The sequence below is a fragment of the Gymnodraco acuticeps genome, unplaced genomic scaffold (assembly GCF_902827175.1).
Source record: "Gymnodraco acuticeps unplaced genomic scaffold, fGymAcu1.1, whole genome shotgun sequence".
NCBI lineage: Eukaryota > Metazoa > Chordata > Actinopteri > Perciformes > Bathydraconidae > Gymnodraco > Gymnodraco acuticeps.
The window spans coordinates 783,083-807,169 of NW_022990722.1; the positions used below are offsets into that span (position 1 = coordinate 783,083).

General features: G+C 41.9%; 2 protein-coding genes across 3 annotated transcripts in view; one reads left to right on the plus strand and one right to left on the minus strand.

Annotated features, from left to right (window-relative positions):
* Window positions 1-15,125, minus strand: part of cnksr1 (connector enhancer of kinase suppressor of Ras 1) — a 37,792-nt gene extending 22,667 nt beyond the window's left edge. For both annotated transcript variants that reach the window (XM_034231751.1, XM_034231752.1), the window contains exons 1-4: window positions 14,893-15,125; window positions 13,535-13,692; window positions 6,215-6,417; window positions 5,734-5,818 (exon numbers count right to left, since the gene is read on the minus strand). In XM_034231751.1, coding sequence (XP_034087642.1) covers window positions 5,734-5,818; window positions 6,215-6,417; window positions 13,535-13,692; window positions 14,893-14,944 — 498 coding nt within the window. In that variant the 5' untranslated portion in view covers window positions 14,945-15,125. The remainder of the gene's footprint in view (window positions 1-5,733; window positions 5,819-6,214; window positions 6,418-13,534; window positions 13,693-14,892) is intronic.
* A 6,555-nt stretch (window positions 15,126-21,680) lies between these two features.
* Window positions 21,681-24,087, plus strand: part of rps6ka1 (ribosomal protein S6 kinase a, polypeptide 1) — a 50,133-nt gene continuing 47,726 nt past the window's right edge. The window contains exon 1 of the mRNA XM_034231718.1: window positions 21,681-22,310. Within this exon, the coding sequence (XP_034087609.1) occupies window positions 22,248-22,310 (63 nt within the window). The 5' untranslated portion in view covers window positions 21,681-22,247. The remainder of the gene's footprint in view (window positions 22,311-24,087) is intronic.

Here is a 24,087-nt window from a genome sequence, read left to right on the forward strand (position 1 = left end):
CAAACTTCACGGAGCTGAAGCTGACGAGTAATTCGGCAGTCGTGTGCTCCCGTCATTTTACTGACGATTGTTTCGAGATTCCTCTGTCTCTAGCTCAAATTGAAAGTGGAATACATAAGAAGTGAGTATTTTATTATGTTTTCTTGTTGATTTAATGCATCATTAGCCTGTACCATTTTGTACAACGCCATTTATCCGGTACACAGTGTTGAATGTGTACACTACAGTCATCATATAGACATGATAGACTAACAGTACTGTGAGTACAGCCTACACTTGACAGGCAGCCTGGCTAGCCTAGAATTAGGACCCTACTACGTCAAAATACCGATTGGCTCTAGCTGTATATCATGCTAGTATACCATTCATTTCAATTTATTCATGTAATTAATCAATTACAAATCAAAAAAGGTAAGACGTAATTATTGTAATATTTTTGGAACCGGATGTTGTTTACTTTCTCTTTTCTGGCTGATAGCTCCAGGAATTCGAGGTCTTACAGTGATGACATTACATGTGTGGAATCTGTGGAGTCTCAGCTTTAAATCGTATATCTTGTTTGTGCAGTTAAGATAGTAATAAAGGCATTTCTACCGTGTGTTGTGTGTAAAAAAGCGTTAGCATTAGTTAGCATTGTTTCGCTCAATGCTAATTCAAAGGCTTGGTATTACTCGTGTTTTTTCTAGCTAACAATTGTTCTTATTGTCAGTTAGCGGAGTTTCTTACCTTTAAAAGGGTATGAAACATTAATAGTTTCATAAATGTTAAGAAGCCCTGAGACATGTGAGAGAAAAAAAACTGTGGGAGGGGTCCACTGGGGGGACCTTCGGGCTTAACTGGTTAACAATGATTAATATTTGTAAAGGCTACAGGTGATCTTAAGATGCATGAGCTATGCTTAGGGACCTACCAGTCAAGATTATTTGTGCGTAGGGGTGCATCATCTGGCGCCCGGTCCTGGTCATCCTCGCCATTGCCCATGCCGTGAACCATCACCTCGGGCTCGGGCTCGAACAAATAAGGACGTAATGGTCCATCGTCTGGCTCAATATTGTCACCATCGTCGCTTACTGAACCGGATTCAGATTCAGTTCCTAAAACGACATTTTCGTAGGAAAGCCGAGAGGATGTTTCTGACTCGCTATCATCACTGGATACCTCGTACAATCCTTCTTCTTTGTCTGGTATATTTGCCCTTCCACGTTCATTCTGCATAGACGCCATGGTTTGTTATCGTATCGTCTTCCTAAGTTTTCGTCACTTCCGGTTTGGCTGAGTCGAACATTTCGTTTCTAAAAAACTTCGGGGAAGCTGCAATAAAGTGCTTCTAACATGCGTAAGGCAATTATTATATTTTTTTAATCAGGTGTGATTGTTTTGGTACGTAATTATGCTTGTATATAAGTTAAAACGAAACTATTTGAGGTTCCATTTCCACTATCCCTTTAACATCAAGTATGAAGTAACAAGTATTAAAAAACGCTTTGTATATCCATCAGTTTTACAGTACATATACCATTTCCACACACGCATTGATATGAAGCATTTGATGCCTTTGCATGTAGGTCAAAGTGTTTCATTGCTAAGGCAGGGACACCAGCGGAGAATAAAAGAGATGAGGATGTGAGAAGAGGAGCTGTGGGTTGGACATGTTTAGTCCCTGACAGCCTGCAGCATGTTCACACTTCCTTCTATTCATTTCTCAGTCGATAAAATATTAACTAAAATATGTCACTCGAAAGAAAAAACTGCTGTTGTTCTTGAAGAACCCCTCAGGTTTTGCAACAGAAGATGAATAAACGGTCAAATCCATCCAAACAGCCTCTAGAGATAAACCACTTTAACTTCTCCCATAACTAAAGACAAGAAAGGGTTACAAGGTCATATCACATTTAAACATCTGCAGCTCTGGGTGTTCAAACAACCCTCATTCAAATACGGCATTCGTAACAACCTATTCTTACAGTATGATCAATAAAGAAAAAACAATGATTTAATGATATGGACCTTCTTGAGCAACTGCGCCAAAACAACAGGACACATGTTCATACCACAGAACGACTAGTTCATACCAGAGAATGACTTTCAAATCTGACCTTTTACTCCATCACATTGTAGCAACAGTAGTTATTTATTAGCCACAACAGTAACACACCCTATCAATGAATGGCAGACAAAGCCGTGCAGAATGTGCTGTACTAAGATTCATGTTATTATTATAGGTTTCTGAGAAAAGAACCTTTCAGATCCCTTTTTTGGTAAATGACAACAGCTGTGCTTTGCAACACTGTCATAAAGGGTGAAAAGTGTTTAACACATTGCCTTCATCTGTACAGCTACAGTAGCTAACGTACGTCTACTTCACTTGATAATAAAGTCTTGTGTCGTGCTGTGAAGGCCGTGTGTGGCTCGATCAGGTGGTGAGCTAACTTTACAGCAGCGCTCAGTGCCTGAAAGCTGTTCTCTCTCTATAGTTGTCTAGGAAACAAAGACAAGCTATTATGTGGGTGTAACACTCGGAAAAAAGCAGACAACAAGAATGCACAAAGGCATGCATGGACACACATATACAAAAAGGCTGAAACTGATGCACAAAACACACAGAGAAGTAATAACCCAGAATGTTCTAGACCCAATTGAAACAGATTTCCTTTGCTTTTCTAATGAATCAAAAGCCTTGTCAAGACAAGCCCCATCATGTTCTGTCTCCGGTGCATGTTTACATACTTGATCGTGCACCAGTGGATATTTTGTATTTGCCACCAGGTCACACACTTGCTATAAAAAGACTGGGAGACATTACAGAAGATTCATTTTACATCTGCTCCTTGTGTTTCCGTCCAAATCTTTCTACCCTGTCCATGTTGTTGTCCTTGCCTTAGCATTCCTCTCACCATTGAATTTTGCGTTTGCAATGTTTTTCAGCAGCATATATAATAATAAGTTATGCACTTCTGACAATTTACATAGATGAGGCCTCTTTCTTCATTTGTCAGATTCAGTTTGAAGTAGTCCCTTTAATATCTCTCCCATCTATTGTCAAGCCTCTTATTATTCACCCTGGACTTTTAAACAAGTCCTCAAATAGCAGAACTATGTTGCTAATTGCATATTGGACAACAGTATGTCCATTGTTTTTCATTACATAATCAACATGTCCACTTTTAAACAAAGAATCACTGTTTCAGGTGCTCCTAGTTCTGTAATTGTGAGTTGAACATTGAAGTCACTTGAAGTTGTATTTTCAGGTGAAGGTTTTCATGTCAAAGACATTTTTAAAAGGTAAGATTTTGCAACAAATGTTCTCCTTTTCCTTTTTTGTTTAAATCACGAAAGAAACTCACATACCTTAATGAAATGCTTCGAAATACATTGTTTGCTCTCAAATCCAAGTTCACAGTGTAGCCCTCTCTCTGTTCCGCCCGGTCTCCTGGACTTTGCTTGCTGCTCGGCTGGTTCTAAGCAGACTGAGTGTGTGCGTATTGCAAAACAATGACAACAACCTCACAGTGGGATCACAAAATCACCAGCTGACTACTGACCTTGATCACCCTCGGGGTGCGAGAACACACACAGACACACTGGGAATAAAAGCCCTTTCATTGGTTTGAAGGATGTGGTGTAGCTTCTGCGGAAGCAGTTCTACAGAAAAGGACTTCATGAAGAAGCCACAGGCTCCTGACAGCAAGTCAAAGACGTCACAGAAGCGGGGACATGACACCGGCCTCAATTAGCCAGGAGCACATTTTGAGAAGCCATGACTATACTAATGTGTTTTAGCAATGGTCAACCATACAATGCTGATGATATAAGGACACACACATATGCTTATGTAATGTCATACAGTTATAAAGTGCATGCTACATGTGTTCTCCGGCCTGTAACCGCAGGTTAATAATGCTATGATGACAGCTGAACCAACATTATTTGAACTTTCATTTTCTCTTGTCTTGTTGAACAGGTATGAGGGCTTGTTCACTGTCCAAAACCGACCTTTAGCTGAATGAATGACACAGCTACAATGCAGATTGTATCTCCAGTTATGTTTTGTGAAGGTAATGTTTAGGTTTCATTTAAAACCTGTATGCTTAACAGAGAGAAGACAGTTGAAAGTTTACAAAATGTGTGATCGACATGCCAAAACTAATTGAAACTGGGAACAACTCTCTCTACATCTTAATGGACAGTCATTCTTACCTTTAAAACACCTACACACACACACACACATATATATATATATATATATATATATATATATATATATATATATATATATATATATACAGAAACACAGCACCAAAGTTCAAAAACAGGAATTGAGCAAGACATTACCAAACAATGCTCAACCTTTGAGAGGGACTGACGAGTGCCAAGGAGACTATGAATGAAAACAACAGTCAGCAGGCTGAAATCTGAATCATTTCGCCGTGACAAAAACATCCTATCAGAGTCAACAGGCTCAATATGTTTGAAACCCATACTTCCTTCCTCCCCCTGGTCAATAAGAATAAAGTTACTGTACACCGACACAAAAACCACAACTCTCCTTTATCACATGCTGACTGGTTCAAACCATCCATACGGTTATAATAGATATCATATGATGTTTGAATGATCCCTCACATTATTATCAACCCCTTAAACAACAGAGCTATCCAAATTATTCTTTATTTTACAAAACTTTTACTAAAAACCATCAGGCAAGAAATATACTTAGTTGTGTTAAGTCATTTTAAGCTAAGGGAAAAAGCGGCTAAATCAGAAGCGTCACCTTGCGGGGGGTTATCCAATCAAAGAGCTGAGAACTTTACCTGTCGTGCGGGATAGGCGTCCAAAGCTGGCTATAGAGGATTAAATATAAACTGCTCTAAATACTGACACTTCTCTTTCGCCCACAGCTCCCGACTGCCTCCTTACCTCTTTAATTATCTCTCCTTCTGTTCATCTTTTTGTCTTCTTCACTTCTGTCAGGTTGTTTTTTATCCCTGGAGTCACTGTAGTGTCCTTAATAGTCTCTCGCCGTCTGTTGCTCTGTTGGTCATCCAGCAACACTCCCCCAGAAGTCATTTAAAAAGTCGGTGCAATCCCTCTTTCAGTCTCCTCCTCCTTTCTCTGCCTTCCCCTTTGCTTCCCGCTCTGCCCTTCCCTGCCTCCCGCCTCCCCCTAGGCACTAGAACATATTCAGGCCTGTACTTTTCTACTACTTATAAATCACTTTTCACCCTTGTTTTGTTTATGAACACCGACTCTCCCTCCATTTATTTCACACATTTCCATGAAGAGGTAAACACAAACAGAATGCAGCCCTCCTCTGTGGTAATCCTTCCAACCTCAGCTTCTTCAAGGTACAGCCGACTACAAAAATGCCAGGAATGTAAAGATAAAGAATTCATTACTCAGGCTTAGCTGAGGACCAGGGAGTATGTTGGTGCTTCTGGTATTCTTGCTGCTTTTCGGGGGGTGATTTAAAAAAGTAATCAAACAATAGGTAGTACTTCCTCTTTGGAAGTTTAGTGTGCATGACAACACAACTAGAAACAAGGTTATTTATGTGTGGTTCCTCTTAAGATAAACACCTTATGTTCTCATGAACAAATGTGCATTTCCTAAACTGGCCATTTAATTATAACGTAAAGGCAGCCATTTGATGGACAGATTGTAAGTGTTAATGTCATTATAAGTCACACAAGAAGAGTGTTGTGAATAATCAATTAAAGGCATGAATGGACCAACCTTGTGGACAATCTCTCCCAGCTCTCTGCAGTAGTTGAATATGTTCTTGGTGGAGGTGCATCCACTGAGCTGGGAAAACTGATACCTGGCCAAACACATTTCAAATAAGTCTGGTTAGAGACAGGGAGGATTTCCTGAAAGCAAGAACAAAGATTTGATGTCACACTGTTAAATGAAAGGAACAATGACATCTTAGAATAAGAATAACAGAGACAGAAAACAGGGGGGAAACTTTAAAGGAAGAGGTATCTTATTTATAATTGGGCTAAAGGTAAAAAGCAAGTCAATGCATAGACCAAAACATTTCCATACAATGACTAAACCTCTAAATAATTTTAACCCAAAGCCATTATTTTTGTGTTCAGTAACAAAATCTACAGCCTGTCTGTTTGCATAATAAACAGCAGAGAAACTCTCCTGTGTAAGAATAGCATTTCGAGTGCTGTATATATAACGGTTAGATAACTCCCTCTTTACCAACCTGTTGAGCAAAGAGAAGAGTCCTTTGGCAGATGTGATGAGCTCCACTACCATCTGCAGAATGACAGCAGGCAGCTTGGTGGTGCTGCGGCCATCGTAGCTGTTGAGGCGCCAGCGGCCCTGGATGCCCATCTGGAGGGTGTGGGCCACGGCACGCAGCTTCTCTGTCAGGCTGCGGAGGTTCTCACCGCCCATTCCATACGTCTGGAGAGAACACACACACACCATTTTATTGCTAACTTATAAAGCATTAAATGGTTTGGGACCCCAATATATGTCCGACATGCTGCTCTGTTACGAGCCACCCAGAGCTCTGAGATCATCGGGGGCTCAGAACCAAACACGCTGAAGCTGCTTTTAGTTTTTATGCTCCCCACAAATGGAACAAACTTCCAGAAAACCTGAGGTCTTCACCAACGCTGAGTTCTCTTAAGTCAAGGCTAAAAACACTACTTTGTTCAGCTGCCTACCCAGAAGTATTTTAACTTGTTTTTAGCAACTACCATATTTACAATGTTGTTTTTAAACTATTCTGTATCTCTTTTGTGCATGGTTTTTATGAATCTGTTATTCCATTATGTTAATTTATTATGTTCCTTTCTGTTGTCTTCTTATTAAGTGTTAATGATGATGTAAAGCACTTTGAATTGCCTCTGTGTCAGAAAATGTGCTATATAAATAAACGTACCTTACCTTACCAAACACACAAGTGGATGGTTAAAGGTTTTTTCCACTCCTGGAATACTCCCACAATGTCATACATAATCTGGGATGATGGAAACATTAGTTCCTCTCCTCCAACACTTCACAGCATGCAGGGGTCAAGTGTTTTTGAGATATGATTGCAACATCGCTTTTCCTGTAACCCCTCTAAAGTACACTTCTGAATTAAAGGTGGGGTAGGTAAGTTTGAGAAACCGTCTCGAGATACACTTTTTGTTAACATCCCGATAGCAATGAATATCTTAAGTGCTTTGACAAAAAATCCATAAAAAAATGTCATCTGTGGAAGCCGTAGTACTGTAAAAAGCACGACCAATCATTTTAGCCGGCCCGGCTAAAATAACTGGATGGCCTTCCTGCCTGTCAGCCTTCCATCTGTGCACAAACTTATCTCGTGCCCTCATTGGTCATATGCGCGTTCGTGTGTGTTGGAGGAGGGGCTCTGTAAGGAAGTGGCAGATTTCTTCGGGATGTGTATTTTCAAATTCTGGGTCATTCCAGAATTGGAGGACATTTCATGTCCCCCATATAAAAAATCTAATAATCCATGCCCAAAATGCTAAAACATGCACTTGTTGTGTTAAACATACTTGTCTTGAGACAAAATATATATAAAGTTGTAGAAAAAGTAGTTTCAAAATATTATTTAAATTATCAAATAGCTCTCGAACATCCCCTAAAATGGCATTTTTCTCTTGTCCCCGCTTCTTGGTGACCAACTTGCATGTCAAATATAACATTTAAAATAGGGATTTTTTTTACTTTTTTTGGTATTATTCTATTGATATATGTCTCTTGTAATGGTAAAATCCATCCATCCATCTTCTCCCGCTTATCCGTGATCGGGTCGCGGGGGTAGCAGTTCCAGCAGAGAGCCCCAAACTTTCTTTTCCCTGGCGACATCAACCAGCTCTGACTGGGGGATCCCAAGGCGCTCCCAGGCCAGCGAAGAGATATAATCCCTCCACCTGGTCCTAGGTCTACCCCTTGGTCTCCTCCCAGCTGGACGTGCCTGGAACACCTCCCTAGGGAGGCGCCCAGGTGGCATCCTAACTAGGTGCCCGAACCACCTCAACTGGCTCCTTTCGACGCGAAGGAGGAGCGGCTCAACTCCGAGTCCCTCCCTGATGACCGAACTTCTCACCTTATCCCTAAGGGAGACACCAGCCACCCTGCGGAGAAAACCCATCTCGGCCGCTTGTATCCGCGATCTCGTTCTTTCGGTCATGACCCATCCTTCATGACCATAGGTGAGGGTAGGAACGAAAATGGCCCGGAAGACCGAGAGCTTTGCCTTCTGGCTCAGCTCCCTTTTCGTCACAACGGTGCGGTTAAAGCGACTGCAGTACCGCTCCCGCTGCTCCGATTCTCCGGCCCATCTCACGCTCCATTGTTCCCTCACTCGAGAACAAGACCCCGAGATACTTGAACTCCTTCACTTGGGGTAAGGACTCATTCCCTACCTGGAGTGGACAGTCCATCGGTTTCCTGCTGAGAACCATGGCCTCAGATTTGGAGGTGCTGATCCTCATCCCAGCCGCTTCACACTCGGTTGCGAACCGATCCAGTGAGTGCTGAAGGTCGCAGACCGATGAAGCCATTAGAACCACATCATCTGCAAAAAGCAGTGGTGCAATCCTTAGTCCACCGAACTGCAGACCCCCCTCCCCCATGACTACGCCTCGAAATCCGATCCATGTATATTACAAACAGGATTGGTGACAAAGCGCAGCCCTGGCGGAGGCCAACCCTCACCGGAAATGGGTCCGACTTACTGCCGAGGACCCGGACACAGCTCTCGCTTTGGGAGTACAGAGATTGGATGGCCCTGAGTAGAGACCCCCCTCACCCCATACTCCCGCAGCACCTCCCACAGTAACTCCCTGGGAACTCGGTCATACGCCTTCTCCAAGTCTACAAAACACATGTAGACCGGATAAGCGTACTCCCAGGCCCCCTCCAGGATCCTTGCGAGAGTAAAAAGCTGATCCGTCGTTCCACGACCAGGACGGAATCCGCATTGTTCCTCCTCAATCTGAGGTTCGACAATCGGCCTGACCCTCCTTTCGAGTACCTTAGAGTAAACTTTCCCGGGGAGGCTGAGTAGTGTGATGCCTCTGTAATTGGCACACACCCTCTGATCCCCCTTTTTAAATAGGGGAACCACCACCCCGGTCTGCCACTCCTTCGGTACTGTTTCCGACTTCCACGCAACGTTGATGAGACGTGTCAACCATGACAGTCCCTCAACACCCAGAGCCTTCAGCATTTCCGGGCGGATCTCATCCACCCCCGGGGCCTTGCCACTGTGGAGTTGTTTGACGACCTCAGTGACCTCCCCCCGGGAGATTGGTGTTGATCCCCCGTCATACTCCAGCTCTGCCTCTAACATAGAGGGCGGAGTTGTCGGGTTTAGGAGTTCCTCAAAGTGTTCCTTCCAACGCCCCAACACTCCATCAGTTGAGGTCAACAACGTCCCATCCTTACTGTACACAGCTTGGATGGTTCCCTGCTTCCCCCTCCTGAGGTGTCGGACAGTTTTCCAGAACAACTTTGGTGCCGCCCGAAAGTCCTTCTCCATGTCTTCTCCGAACTTCTCCCACACCCGCTGCTTTGCCTCGGCCACGGATGAAGCTGCTGCCCTTCGGGCCTGTCGGTACCTTGCAACTGCCTCGGGAGTCCCCCGGGATAACAAATCCCTGAAGGCCTCCTTCTTCAGTCGGACGGCTTCCCTGACCACCGGTGTCCACCAGGAGGTTCGAGGGTTACCGCCCCTTGAGGCACCTAGGACCTTGAGACCACAGCTCCCCGCCGCGGCTTCGGCAATAGAGGCTTTGAACACCGACCACTCTGGTTCAATGTCCCCAACCTCCACAGGAATGCCCGAAAAGCTCCGCCGGAGGTGTGAGTTGAAGGCCTCCTGAACTTGGGCCTCCTCCAGACGTTCCCAGTTCACCCGAACTACACGTTTGGGCTTACCAGGTCTATCCAGAGGCTTCCCTCGCCACTCGACCCAACTCACCACCAGATGGTGATCAGTTGACAACTCCGCCCCTCTCTTTACCCGAGTGTCCAAAACATACGGCCTCAGGTCCGATGATACGATAACGAAATCGATCATGGACCTTCTGCCTAGGGTGCTCTGGTACCACGTACACTTATGAGCATCCTTATGTTCGAACATGGTGTTTGTTATGGCCAATCCATGACTAGCACAGAAGTCCAGTAACAAACCACCACTCCGGTTCAGATCAGGGGGGCCGTTCCTCCCAATCACGCCCCTCCAAGTGTCTCCATCATTGCCCACATGTGCGTTGAAGTCTCCCAGCAAGATTAAAGAGTCCCCTTCAGGAGCCCCATACAGGACTCTTTCCAGGGTCTCCAAGAAGGCCGTATACTCTGAACTGCTGTTGGGTGCATAAGCACACACAACAGTCAGAGTTTTCCCCCCCATAACCCGCAGGCGTAGGGAGGCGACCCTCTCGTCCACTGGGGTAAACTCCAACAACGAAGCACCTAACCGGGGACTTGTGAGTATCCCCACACCCGCCCGGCGCCTCACACCTTGAGCAACTCCGGAGAAGAATAGAGTCCAACCCCTATCCAGAAGTAAGGTTCCAGAGCCGACGCTGTGCGTAGAGGTGAGCCCAACCAGATCCAACTGGTAACGCTCCACCTCCCGCACAAGCTCCGGCTCCTTCCCCCCCAGAGAGGTGACGTTCCACGTCCCCAAAGCCAGCTTCTGTCGCCCGGGTCTGGTCCGTCGAGACCCTCCGCTTTCACTGCCACCCTTCTGGCAGCGCACCCGACCCCCATTGATGTTTCCCGTAGGTGGTGGGCCCGCGGGACGGAGAAGCGGAGGTGTTGCCCACGTTGCCTTTTCGGGCTGGGCCCGGCCGGGCTCCGTGGCAAGCCCGGCCACCAGACGCTCGCCGACGAGTCCTCCTTCTGGGCCTGGCTCCAGAAGGGGACCCCGGGCTTCCTCCGGGCCGGGTATCCTCACTTCTTGTATCGTCTTTCATGAGGTCTTTTGAACCAATCTTAGTCTTAGTAATGGTAAAATAAACTTGCTAAATCATAAACATATTTTAAATAACAGTAATTTTGCACAGAAGGTGTGTCACTCAACATGCGTTCAACCCTGTTACCCAAACCTTTTAAGATTGGCACAGGAAGTGAAAACACTTCAGCAAGCCATGTGCTAGTGCCATGGGTAGACCAAAACTAAGTCCTCTCTTTTATTTTTCATATTTTTACAATCTTTTCAGTCTTAAAAGAGTGCGGCACTCTGACCCACTCAACCCTGTTACTGATATTATCAGAATAAAGCATATTAATTTCAAAGTTATCTTTCTTGCATTAGATATCCAGGTTTGTCCTTGCCTTGAAAGTAGCATTACATGCTACATCTAGCAATAATTCCTGAGGTTAAAGCTCAAATTAGCATTGATTTTCAACCCTGTTACTATAATTAGAGTAACAGGGGTAATTCTTCATTGGAAAATATACATGTGATGCCTAGCTGGGCAAATCACTTTTTTTGATGGTTTATTATCTGTTTTTCCTAAATACATTAATAAAATTATAAAATAAAAGGTTCATTTTTCAAAAATGTTGGTGTCTAAATTGTCCTCCAATTCTGGAATGACCCTTCTAGTGATCTCGAGCTGGTTTCTCCAAAATTACCTACCCCACCTTTAATCTATATATAGTGGTATATTGAGGAAAACATACAGTAATATTTGTTTTGGCATATCAAATATTTGATAACTCAAGGTAAAAAAAGACACATTGCCACAGAACAATTGTTTTGCAACACTTCCCACAATGGTCTAATACACCCAGAAAATGTAAAGGTACCATATTATAAACAGTAACAGTAAGTTGGATACTTGACCTGTTAAGTATAATTTAGTAAATGTTTTAAGCTTGATATCCCAAAATAAGCTGCAGTTTTGTTGCTGTAAAGTAGGGCGTTATAATGTGTTTGTTATCCTGATGAGTGCAGATCTAAAACTCAGTAGAGTATAATAAAATATAAATGAACAAAAGCTTCCACAACACACGGTGGAACGAGATAATGTAAACAGAAGAACACAAAGCTTCTCTCTCTACGCCTGTCATCACAGTTTTCTGACCAGCTGTGGGAGACATGACTCTTTACAACCACAGGAGGAGAAGCGGGTTATTGTCGTGACCGACTCATCGGTGGTCAAGAGGTTCGTACCGGTCAGGCTTTGTTGTTGCACATCAACCAGCCGGAACAATCCTCCACCATCGAGTGCCCGTGAATTTTTCATGGCCTCGCCGACATTGTAGTCAATTATGTAACCGTGTACTTGAATGTGTTTGATCTGTTCAATGGGAGCGTCTGATGGTTGTACACATACACACTGAAATAAAGATTCAGACTGGACATCTGTGTATGGGTTCTAATCTCATTTTACTTTACAAAAAATCATTTCAAACAAATGCAGTTATTTGAATACATACATTCATTCAGAGACTTCACTTTAAACTGTCCATGACTATTCTAATCAGTATAACAGTAACTTCAACAATTCAACAACAAGCAGTTTAAGCAGCTTGAGCTTTAGCCTCATGTTCACAGACTGTTACAGCATCAGATCTGGAACCTGGCCTGATACTGTCCGCCCCCCCCCCCCCCCCCACGCACCAATACAACTGTTTAAGAATCCTTAACCTCCCTTTCTAAATTGGACAGGGAGGACAATTAACAAGACAGCAGAAAACACAGGAGAGAAAATCAAAGAGGAAGTGGTTTTTTATTTAGAAGACTATTAACTCCCAAGTTTTGAATATTATATGCTGTGGTTGCAGTTATAACATGACAAGTCCTTTGATGTAAGCTTGAAAACTAAATTAACTATTTTAATATGATTTGCACGACTAGAGCAATTTTGATATAAAAGGGGAGTGCAAAGGGAAGCAATGCACTCAAAAGTGCTGCATGTTGCTAAGGGCTCTGAGAGTACTTCACTGAAGCAGAACTTTTATGGCAATAGGAGGAGTTGTGTATTCTGGCTGGGTTTGCAACAGATTGTCCAATAACTGCTGTATCCACTGTGCAAACAAGAGCAGGGTCTTTAAACAGTGTGATGATGGAAGGAAAAAACACTCTGTACTAATATCAGAACAAACAAGACACCACAGCTAGACCAGAAGATGACTGCAAGGTAAATATCCAGAGCACATCCCACCTCACTAAATACGTTTACAACATATCCACAGCAGTAGATACACATGCTACACATGCTACACATGCTACACATGCTACACATGCTACACATGCTACACATGCTACACATGCCACACATGCTACACATGCCACACACACACACACACACACACACACACACACACACACACACACACACACACACACACACACACACACACACACACACACACACACACACACACACACACACACACACACACACACACACACACACACACACACACACCACACACACACACACACACACACACACACACACACACACACACACACACACACACACACACACACACACACACACACACACACACACACACACACACGATTTTGACTCACCAGAGAGCAGAGTTTCTCCACAGCCTCCAGTATTAGCTCCTGGTGTCCAATCTTATATACTCCCAACTTTTCCAAGTCCTGACAAGTCAGCTGGAGCAGATCCAAACCCGACAAATGCCATTCGGAGATCGGGTACTGATGCAGGGGAGCATTCAGACCTGGCAGCAGGACACAAAAGTAGACACACTTTAGGGCTTAAATGACATGCAGCGCACACGTATAAATTAAAACCACACAGTCATAAAGTCACGTGTGTACAGGCAGAGGCATGCAGAGGGAACACGGACAAACAGATGTATCAGAGGGTTTGTATCCTGAGTTAGATATGAAGACATGCTCCACATGTTGAGCGTGTTTGAAAACAGTTAAGATGCGTCTGTGAAAACTGGCATATAGAATTAACTTGTGAAGTGTACTACCTATATGCTGATGAAATAATAATGAATGCATCATCTTAACTGTAGGTTTTTGATGTTACAAATAAAAGCACCAATTGGCTGTGTTATGACATGTATAGCCAGCAGCGAAAGAAGTATTCAAATTATTTACCCAATCAAAAATGGCAATCCTGCACTTTACAGATACTCATTGTACAGTACTAACCATAAATTGAGTAGTGTAGCCTACATATGTAAAAAGCACGAGCAACATAATATGTTTAAAGTATCAGAAGTAAAAGTACTAAAAAGTTCCAAAATGGCCCCTGTCAGGTATATTTATGGTTAATTATTATTGACATAATAAAGCATTAATGTTGCAGTTGGTCCATGTGGAAACATTTTTCTGTGTGTGTTATGCATTATATTGTAGGCTATACACTGATTATATGTTTTGCAAGTAAAAAGTTCAATATTATCGTCTGCAATTTAAAAGTATAGCTAAACAACAAAAATACTCAACATGTACCTCAAAGCTACCTAATTGAGTTTATTTGCATAGTTACGTTCCAGCATAGGTGATAATTGCAGACCTTTACTGTAGGCCGATATTTTCCAATCTTTATTCCAGACTCAAGGTCCATAATATGTAATATATATTCTAGTAGTAATACAGTGTTCATATAAAACAGCATGGGAGCATTAGATTATCTAATTATAACCCCCTGGGCTAGAATACAAAAACCATCAGCACGTCCCATAACCATGTCCACTGTTTCTACTAAAACCACCTGAGTTGTTGATCAGATCAACACTCCTGTGGCTTCTCTCTCAGGTCAGGCCACTTCCTCATTCCACCTCCACCTTTCACTTACAAGAGGATTTGCGTGACGCTTCTATTTCTGACTTAACCGTCCGAGCCAAAGGCGATCAAGGCGTTAAAAACAACCCACAAACACCCCGCCGCAGTATGTTCCTCACCTTGGAGCCACTCGCCGACTCTCTCCTCGCTCCACGACGTTATAGGCTCCATGCTCGGAGTCCTGCAGCAGTCGTTCGTTCACTTCCAAGCCGTCCTGGCAGACTTCTACCTCTTTGGGCTGCTGGAAGAAGAAAAAGTTGATCCTGATTTGGAGTCGGACGATGACGAATGGCACTCCCTCCCACAGGTACAGGTAAGAGTCCCCCCCTGCTGTCAGCCAATAGTGCGGAACTGTCAGGCTTGACGAGGAGCGAAGACCCCTCCCTCCCCTCCCTCCCAACCCCCCACCCCCTCCTAACCCCCCACCCTCTCCTTACCTGGAGGAGTAGAAAGGTGCTGCAGCTTTAAGGATTCATAACTCATTGTTTTACTTTCATGCATAATCACGTCATGCGCAATGGAAATGCGCAAGGCCCAAAGCCTTACATTTGGAGGGAACACAGGTAGCAGCAACACCTGTACAGCATTATATATTCCACTACAATAACCCTGCAATACTACTGTTTAATGACACTTTAATACAAAAAGTCCACTTTAGCCCTGTGGTCTTATTACGTGTTATGGTTGCATTTGACTCCATTCTAGTGAAACTACTACATATGTATTTGTATGAATGTGAAAGTACAGCCTACCCAACTCAGTTATGAATGATCCCATACAAGAAAAATACATGGAATTTCTGATGCAAAGTCTAAGCCTTATGGTGCATGACTTGTCACAAGACTTAAGGTAATATATAACATGTTCTCCAGACCAGACATAATCCTCTTTGCTGGTAAGGCTGCTCTCGGAAATGTTTTTCTATTTTGTCCTTTACACTTTGCTGAGCTCTGTGTTCCAATACTTAAAGGAAAACAAATATCGTATGAACATTTCTGCCTGCTGAGTTTTTTTAAGTATCAATGTTTATACCAAAGCATGCTAACCTATTCAAGGTTCTTTGTATATTTACATTTACATTTGGTGTAAATAATTGTCTTTAATATTCTTTTTTTTATGCTAAATTGTTTCTTAAAAATACTTTCATTTCATGATTTTATTATCCTTATATATTTCTTTTTTTTACCTACTATTGCAACTTGTTTTCTTAGATTGTTTATGTTTGCATCACCGGATGCCAAAGCAAATTATTTGTATGTGTTAACGTACCTGGCAATAAACTTGATTCTGAATATGGAGGAATTCTTGAATAATTTACCTATAAAACCGAATAAATGGCTAAATAGAGTAAATGATAGGGTTTGTCGTATAGACAGCTTTCCTTCTGAACACATTATTATGTATTCTCCACAAGCACTGCATAATAATCCAAACAATCACTGTCCCTGGAGTTCAAAGTTCCTATTATCCCTCCATAAAATTCCATGTCTTTAATCTTCAAAGAGAGTCATACAGTCTAGGTCATAAAAATACTCTCCAACTAGTGTGCGTATATGATCAAAATGTTACTTTTCAACAACTTAGAAGCAGTGATTGTTCCATTCATGCTTATGACATCAAGTTTAGCTCTTGAGGGTTTTCTGTGAAATAATCAATGCTTTGAGCTTCACTTGGGAATTGTTGTTAATATGTCATAGTATAAATTACACAACAGTCTCCAACTAATCCATAGTTGAATGTTTCCCTACAAGGAAAGGGCAACTCCTGATGAAAAGGCTGTATTCATCAAAGAACTGCCCTCCGATATCTGGCACCCCCTGCTGTTATTCTCTTTGAACAAGGGAAGGGACAGAGGAAGGGAAAAAGTCAAATATATATGACAGTTGACGAAATGGCTCAGTGTTACCATGCATTTATTCTTTATGACAATTTTTAATTATTAAGACGATATCTGTGCTGCATACAAAAGGCCTGGAATATGTCAGGCCTTGCAGAAGAGTGGTTTGTGTGAAAACGTTTCTTAATTTATAGCTGCTTAACATATAGGTGGTTTGACTTTGAATATGATAGAAACGCAGTTTTAAACAGTATGTGCCTAATCATTTTACCATCAGTCATGCATAAGTGAAAATGGGTTTGGGTCTTTGTGAATTCTCCCTGAATAGCTTTTGATTTTCTGTTGCGTCAAGATGTTCTCTGCTGAAAGGAATTGAATGTATCAGATCGCTTCACTGGTCTGGCAAAATTGAGCCTATGATTTATAGTGGAAAATCAATGGATTGCAAAATCGTGCCAATTTTTGCTCAAGTCTCCAGCACTTCACTGCACTTGGGTCTACAGTTGTTTTTTCCCGGTGACAATATTGATACATGTTTTTCTCCTTTTTTTCCCTTATTTTCCCACCTTTCCCAAAACCAAAACTTTTGCTCATGTGCATATTGACTTTTAATGTTAGAAACTCTTTACAATGGCCCGGTCCATTCTTCAGTGAAATGCAGTAATACAGTGATGTGTTACTGTTGCTTGTTGGTGCTGAAATCCTCAGAGATTCACAGACGAGGAATCAGTGGTGTAAAGTAACTGAGTAGATTTACTCAAGTACTGTACTTAAGTTATTGTACTTTACTTGAGTAATTCCATTTTATGCTACTTTGTACTTCTACCCCACTACAATTCAGAGGTTAATATTGTACTTTTACTCCACGACATTAACAAAGTACCTTTAGTTACTTTGCAGATATTAATGATAAACAATTGAATCAACCCTTAAATAAGACTTTAGTTTAACTTGGCTTAAGTAGCTACCCTGCAGTATACAAAGTTATTAAAACTAGCTGCACCTTTACCAGCTTTGACAACACTTTAATGCATCAATAATTATATCAAAACATATGATATTATTATTCTGAAATGGGCCAATCTGCATGATTATTACTTTAACTGTTGGTACTTTATGTATATTTTGATGCTGATGCTTTTCTACTTTCACTTGAGTAACATTTTGAATAAAGGACTTTTACTGGTAACAGAGTATTCTCTGGTACTTCTACTTCTACTTAAGTACAAGATCTGAGTACATATTCCACCTTTGCCAGGAATAAAGAAACGAAGATGCATAATAAACATAGATTAAAAGAACACTTGTTTATGCCAGTGTGAAAATGCTTAATAAAGTAAGATAAAAGGAAGAAATCAGAGAAAGCATCAGTAATAAAAGGACAGATTAATGTCAAGATGCGGTTTCAACAGGCTGCCATCTGGAGTATGCATCCATTTCCATTTTAATAGCACTGTTTACGGCTGTATGTCTCTAGAGAGAAGAGGACGACTACCTATGGTATGAATCATTGTTTGTCCCTCTGCGTTCTTAACATCACTCTGTCTCCTCCACTTTTGTGGTTTCAACAGAAACTGAAAACTGTGTTTATCAGTAGTGTAATCTTTTCATAAGTGTTTTCGATTTGCATTTTTATAGCCACACCTTTGTGGCACAATATTGTATCAAGTTTTTTGCTGCTCTCATTTTTTTCCAGATAATGAATAACACAAAATAAACAGTCTGCTTATGTGTGTAGACCTTTGTAATTCTTTACAATAGCTATCTATTCCTCAGTGAAAGACACAGTGCTGCCTTGCTGTAGCTTGTTTTTGCTAAGCCTGGCCTCAGATGTGGTTCTCTGTTAGGACCATGTGCCCTGCCCAAATACCAGAGCTACAAATTCAAGCCTCAACATGCTGTTCCTGTACACCACACCTATCACTACAGTCGTAAGATCATGCAGTCAGTAGTCTGTTATGCATCTGGAGCTGAAACAAGATCGTACTCCACCACTAAGCAGAGAAAGAGTCAAACTAAAGTGCTTCTCCGTTCTTCTTTACCAGTAGGAATGATATTAAAATCCCCCTTCCAGTCCGTTTCTCTGACGAATGATAATTCTACTAACATTTGAACGCTATTTCTTCATCATCTCTGTACAGCACAGAGACAGTTTTGAATAGCCAGTCAGCAGGGATTGGATAATTACCCCTGCCCCACCGTTGAGCAGCTAATTAATTTGTTCTGTGCTGCACCCCCACGGATGGCGTTGATCCCTGCACTGCAGACATGAGCTCATCAAGCTCAGCTAAGATTGGAATAATTATTATCAAAGGTCTAAAAGCAATGTTGTGGAAACCTGACACTTCCACAGCCTTAGATGTATACTGAATACTGAGATTGCATGAACTGTAAATACAGTATTGTAGCAGAAAATACCACGTCAATTAGTTTTACCATGCCATATTTACAGTATCTGCACCACAAGGGTTATGATGTAATAATGGATTGTCTTTAAGTCAATTCCTGTGGACTGATTTGCATAAACAAATAATCCCTTGGATTAACTAAACGTTTGAAGCATTAACCACTGTAATCTACTTTAGATGCAATTCAGGTTGACTCATCCTTATAATGGAGGTTGGGAAAGGAAAAGTAATGCAGACTAATTATCAGAAAGATTTGTAGCTCTATTGAAGTAATTCTACCAAACACACATCAAAATACATTGTGTTTCCTCTTGAAAATATGGTGCGTACCTCTGAGTTGTTACTATTGAAGGGGCCGAAACACACAGGGAGAATGTGTTTTATGTAAATTAACCTGCTCTCACCAAATTTCAGATTCTGATTTAGTAAATGCAGTCAGTGAGTAAGAAAATAATACTATTACGGTTATGTATCACATTTGAAAGACAGAAACAAATAGTAAAAGAAAACGAGACACATAAATCAAAAGCAATACATAAACACAACAACAAAGATGCACAATATGAACTCATTTTAAAGTATACACAAGTCTGGCAGTGGGACTGAATGAAGTAAAAGAAAAGGCATAAATCAGAGAAAGCAGCAGTAATAAATGAACAGAATAATTTGAAGAAGCTGTCTCAGAACAGAGTGCCACTTTAGGACTGGAGTATGCATGCATTTCCATTTTAATACTGTACATCTCTCTCTGTCTCATCCACCTCTGTGGTTTCAACTCAAACTGAAAATGAGGTTAAACAGCGCTGTCATCTTTACATCAGTGTATCTAATTGCAGTTTGTCACTTTGGGGACGAAATCTATGCCATCTTTTTGGTAACAGCCCATCACACTTCGCTCCTGCGTTAATACACTAGCATTTCAGGATGGAGTTTTGCTCCATTGCACGTGCATGCAAGCAGGACTGAGTCATATTACCCATGATGCTTCTTGTCGATCCGAAGGTGGGGGGTAGGGTATCCCTGGAGTCTCTGTCGCTGGACGGGAGACACCTCTGAGTCACCGCTGTCGCCTGCTGTGATGTCACTGATGCATCATGAAGACGAGATTCCCTGCAGTCAAAATAGCAATGACCCAGCAGCTACAAGGTCAACATGTCAAAGTGGTTCTGATGGGGGTCTGTTTCCTCATGGCCTCATCCTATTCAATGTATTGATTTTTGGAGATCATCAAGAGGGTATAAAAGAGATTACCCTCCCATTCCCGGGCCTCAATCCAAAAGAAAACAAGCATGGTCCTCCACACAGCTACACTGAACAACAAACAGTAGTATAGCATTATGAGATGCTATGAGTGATCCCTTAGCAGCTGCTTATCCATCATCCAGACAAATCAATGGTTCATGTGAGCTTTGGGAGGGCAGTGACTTTGAATATTACATACAATGTTAGAGTGATGAATAACCCTCCCCCGCCGTGTTGTAATCTTACTTCCCAGCCTGCTTCCAACCCTTTGGTGGTATGGATTTGTCAGAAAATGAATTGGCTGCATGTGCACCTTAACAGCTCTCTCCCTATATATTGACTTTCTTCTCCTTCCATTTTGAAATGGAAATGTGGAGTAAAAGGTGCCAACAAGCAGGCATTAAAATAAATCTGTAGCATCACTTCAAAAATATGAATCATGTACTGTAAGCATGTTATATGTGCCGGAATACTGACATGTCCTATTTAGAAACGGATGCATGGATAGGTGCAAAAGACAAGGTGTTGCATGTTAACAGCTTGGAAGCAAAGTCCAAAAGCCACAGACGCGTCAAGAACATGATATGCAATTATAAAAGATAGTAAAAGGTTTTCGTCTCCAGTTCAGAATTGTTTAACCTGTCACAGAGCTCAGACTGGTATGTGTACAGTAGGTTTTAGAATAAATAGGCTTCCTCAATGCAGCTTTATTTTGTGTTTAAAGTCGTTTACCAACAAATCCACCAAAAGACAGGTCCCAACATCATACTGATTAATTGTTATTTTATGATTTCATGACGTGCAATGCCTACATTAGCCTAATTTGAATTAAAAATTGTGTCCTTCCCATCCACGGTGGTTTGATGCTCTGCAGTTGCCAATAGTAACCGAAGCTAGGAAAAATCCACTCGGCAGTGAATGAAGCAGAGAAGTGTTGGGAGAGTGGAGGGCTGTATTATATCACTGAATACTTCAAGGACCATTAAAAGAGTTCTTGTCAATGAAAAGTGTGCTTCATCAATGTGATGTCCGAACAGAATAACAGCACTGGTCACGACCCGGATACTAGACATGTTATTTCTTGTGTAATCTATTATGTAATTATTTGCAACAATGTGTGTTGTTTTTAGACCTAGAGGAAGTGGTGGTGTAGGTCTACACTTACTGTGCACTATTTGTATATTGAAGAAAAGTATTGTAGTTTGGGAAAGGCAAACGTCAAAATATCACAATTTTCAATCAATGTATCACAAGTAGCCTATGAGAGAAATCAGGCCTTTCATTAATAGCAAGCTCCTGTCTGCATTACGTATTTGCAGTTCATCTCTCCACCAGATGATGGCACGATCAGACCTAGGCGGATCTAGTAGAAGAGGGGGCTGGCTAAAATCCTGCAGGAGTCTGCCAATCACAGCTCGAGTTGGAGTCTGCTCGTACTACAGAGCCACACTGAGGTCTCTGCGCGCATCGCATCGCACACTGTTGGGACCTGGGAGAAATCACAAGGGGAGGAAGCCGTGAAGATCTGATACGGTGTCGATTTGCCAAAACAGCACGGACTCTGGTTAATTCCTTCAGGTGGCACGAGCCTCCCGCACGGGTCTATCCGGACCGCACTGCAGCCTGGCTTTGCTCTCCCGCTTGTCAAACCAAAAATCCTGAGTGTAGCCAACGCGCGTACCTGAACGGACAAGAGGGTATTTGTTTGGTTCATGGTGTTTTCAACTGGATTATCACTTTCGATAGATACAAACAAGTGGCCAGCAGCCACCGGAGTCAAACCCAGGGATTACAATTGTTTGTAAAGACTTGGTTGCGCGTGCAGCGTCTGCATGCTCGCCTCCTTTTCAAATCAGAGAGCAAAGTGCTGATAACCCCACTCCACCTGGACTTTCGACCTGAGGAAGGAGCTTCTTGGTGAACACTGCAGTTGACAGGAGCGCGGCACCGACCGAATTGCCACTGGGAAACTGAGAATCCTGCGAAAATGCCTCTCGCTCAGATCGCGGAGCCATGGCCCACCATGGAACTAGTGCAGCTCGAAACGGAGGTAATGAGAGGTGAAATATGTCGACGCTATTTTTTGCATGCATTGTTTGACCAGTTTATTCAATTGAGTTTGATTGGTTCAGGTAAAATGGCGCACAAGGTGTGAGCACCTTAGCCCTCGATTCAAGGTGTTGCCACTTTCTGGAAAAAGTTATTCAAACTATAGCCTTCATACTTAGCTGGGGGAAATAGACTCAATTCATAATTAATAATGTATGTTAAGGGTTTTACATTAGAAATGCAAGACATGATCCCATAAATAGTTTGTCCATTACACTTGAATCCCACACTTTGGAGACTTTCCTCTTTTTTACTGGCAGTCCTGACTATCTTAGGGAAAGTTTAATTGTAACCTCTTCATGTAAGAGTTTTCTATTGGCACCCAAAGTAGATTACAGAGTTAAATTCTGAAATACTTAAATGTGTGGGCTTTCACTGGAGCTTTAGCCCAACTCCATCTTAAAGCTCCATCAGCAGAGAGAAAAACAACCTATGTGTGAACTAAAGGAAATCTCAAAAGTATTCTCACACATGTATCACAAACTTAAAAAATGGGTACATGCAAGCTCTTCGTTTGCTATGTCTACTTTAAGTGAAAGTAATGTGTTGCAGAATTACTCTTTTTCCTTGTTCTTATTCTAAAGATGTACAGTTTCTTTAACACCCACTCTTGTGCCACCAGTCTCATGCTGTGGCAGTGTGTGTATCCTCAGCAGAGGTGAAACACTGCTTTGTGTCTGAATACTAGACAACAGGTAGAGGATGACACTGTTGAGCATGGAAAGATTGAATGTTTTCCAGAGCTTTTAGGGTAAGGGAAGCAATAGAGATGTGTGATGCTTGTGTATCCAGACCCCTTTTATTCTGATGGCATTATTATTCATGAACTCTTCAATTGGCTCTTGAACAGGCTGGTTGCTTAGTGAATATGCATCTATCAAATGATGGTAATGATGAGCAGATAGTGGCTGCGCAGATGCAATCGGTTTCACATTTGGCTACACAGGTTTCCAATATAATCCGTTTTCCTCGTTTCGAATACAATATCCGTAGGGTCAGCTAAGGAAATCCTCAATTGAATTAGTCATTAGACAAAGCAGGTGAAGCGAGCTGTCATGGCAATGTTTTGTATGTCTGATCTCACTGATAAGCAGCTCAGCACACAATCACATTGTCCTCAATCAGCTGTACAAGAGATCAGTCTGATTATAAATTAGGCTTATTTTCCCATCTCTCTGTCTCGATAACCTCTCTGGTTTGATGACGAAGCTGAGGAAATCATTTCCAAGAATGTAATAAAAACTGAGTTTTCTCATAACATGTGAGGCCTAATTCATGAAAGACAAGTACTCATTACGCTATGCAATTAATCAGTGGAGCACTTCCACTATTGGGGAACTTGCAATATATTCTTTATTGTGCTCTTGCAAACACAGTTAATTGAAGATCAGTCCGATGTTATTACCAGTGCTTTTATAATGAATGAGTCAACCTTCAAATAGTGCAGAAAGAAGCAGTTTTACAACACTGTTGTTCAGTTTTTTTGTTCACAAACTCTACTATTTACAGAATTCTTCAGCATATGAGTTGGCTGAGTAACGTATAACAGCTGAACAGATGGTGTTGCGGAGCTGTGAAGAGTGCAGGTTTATTACTGTAAGAAATACCCTGCCTTGGGAATGTGTAATGGTCACACATCTTTGGTAACCAGTGTGTGAGCTCATTGCTAAAGATAGAGTATAGTTATCAGCCTATATATATATATATATATATTATAA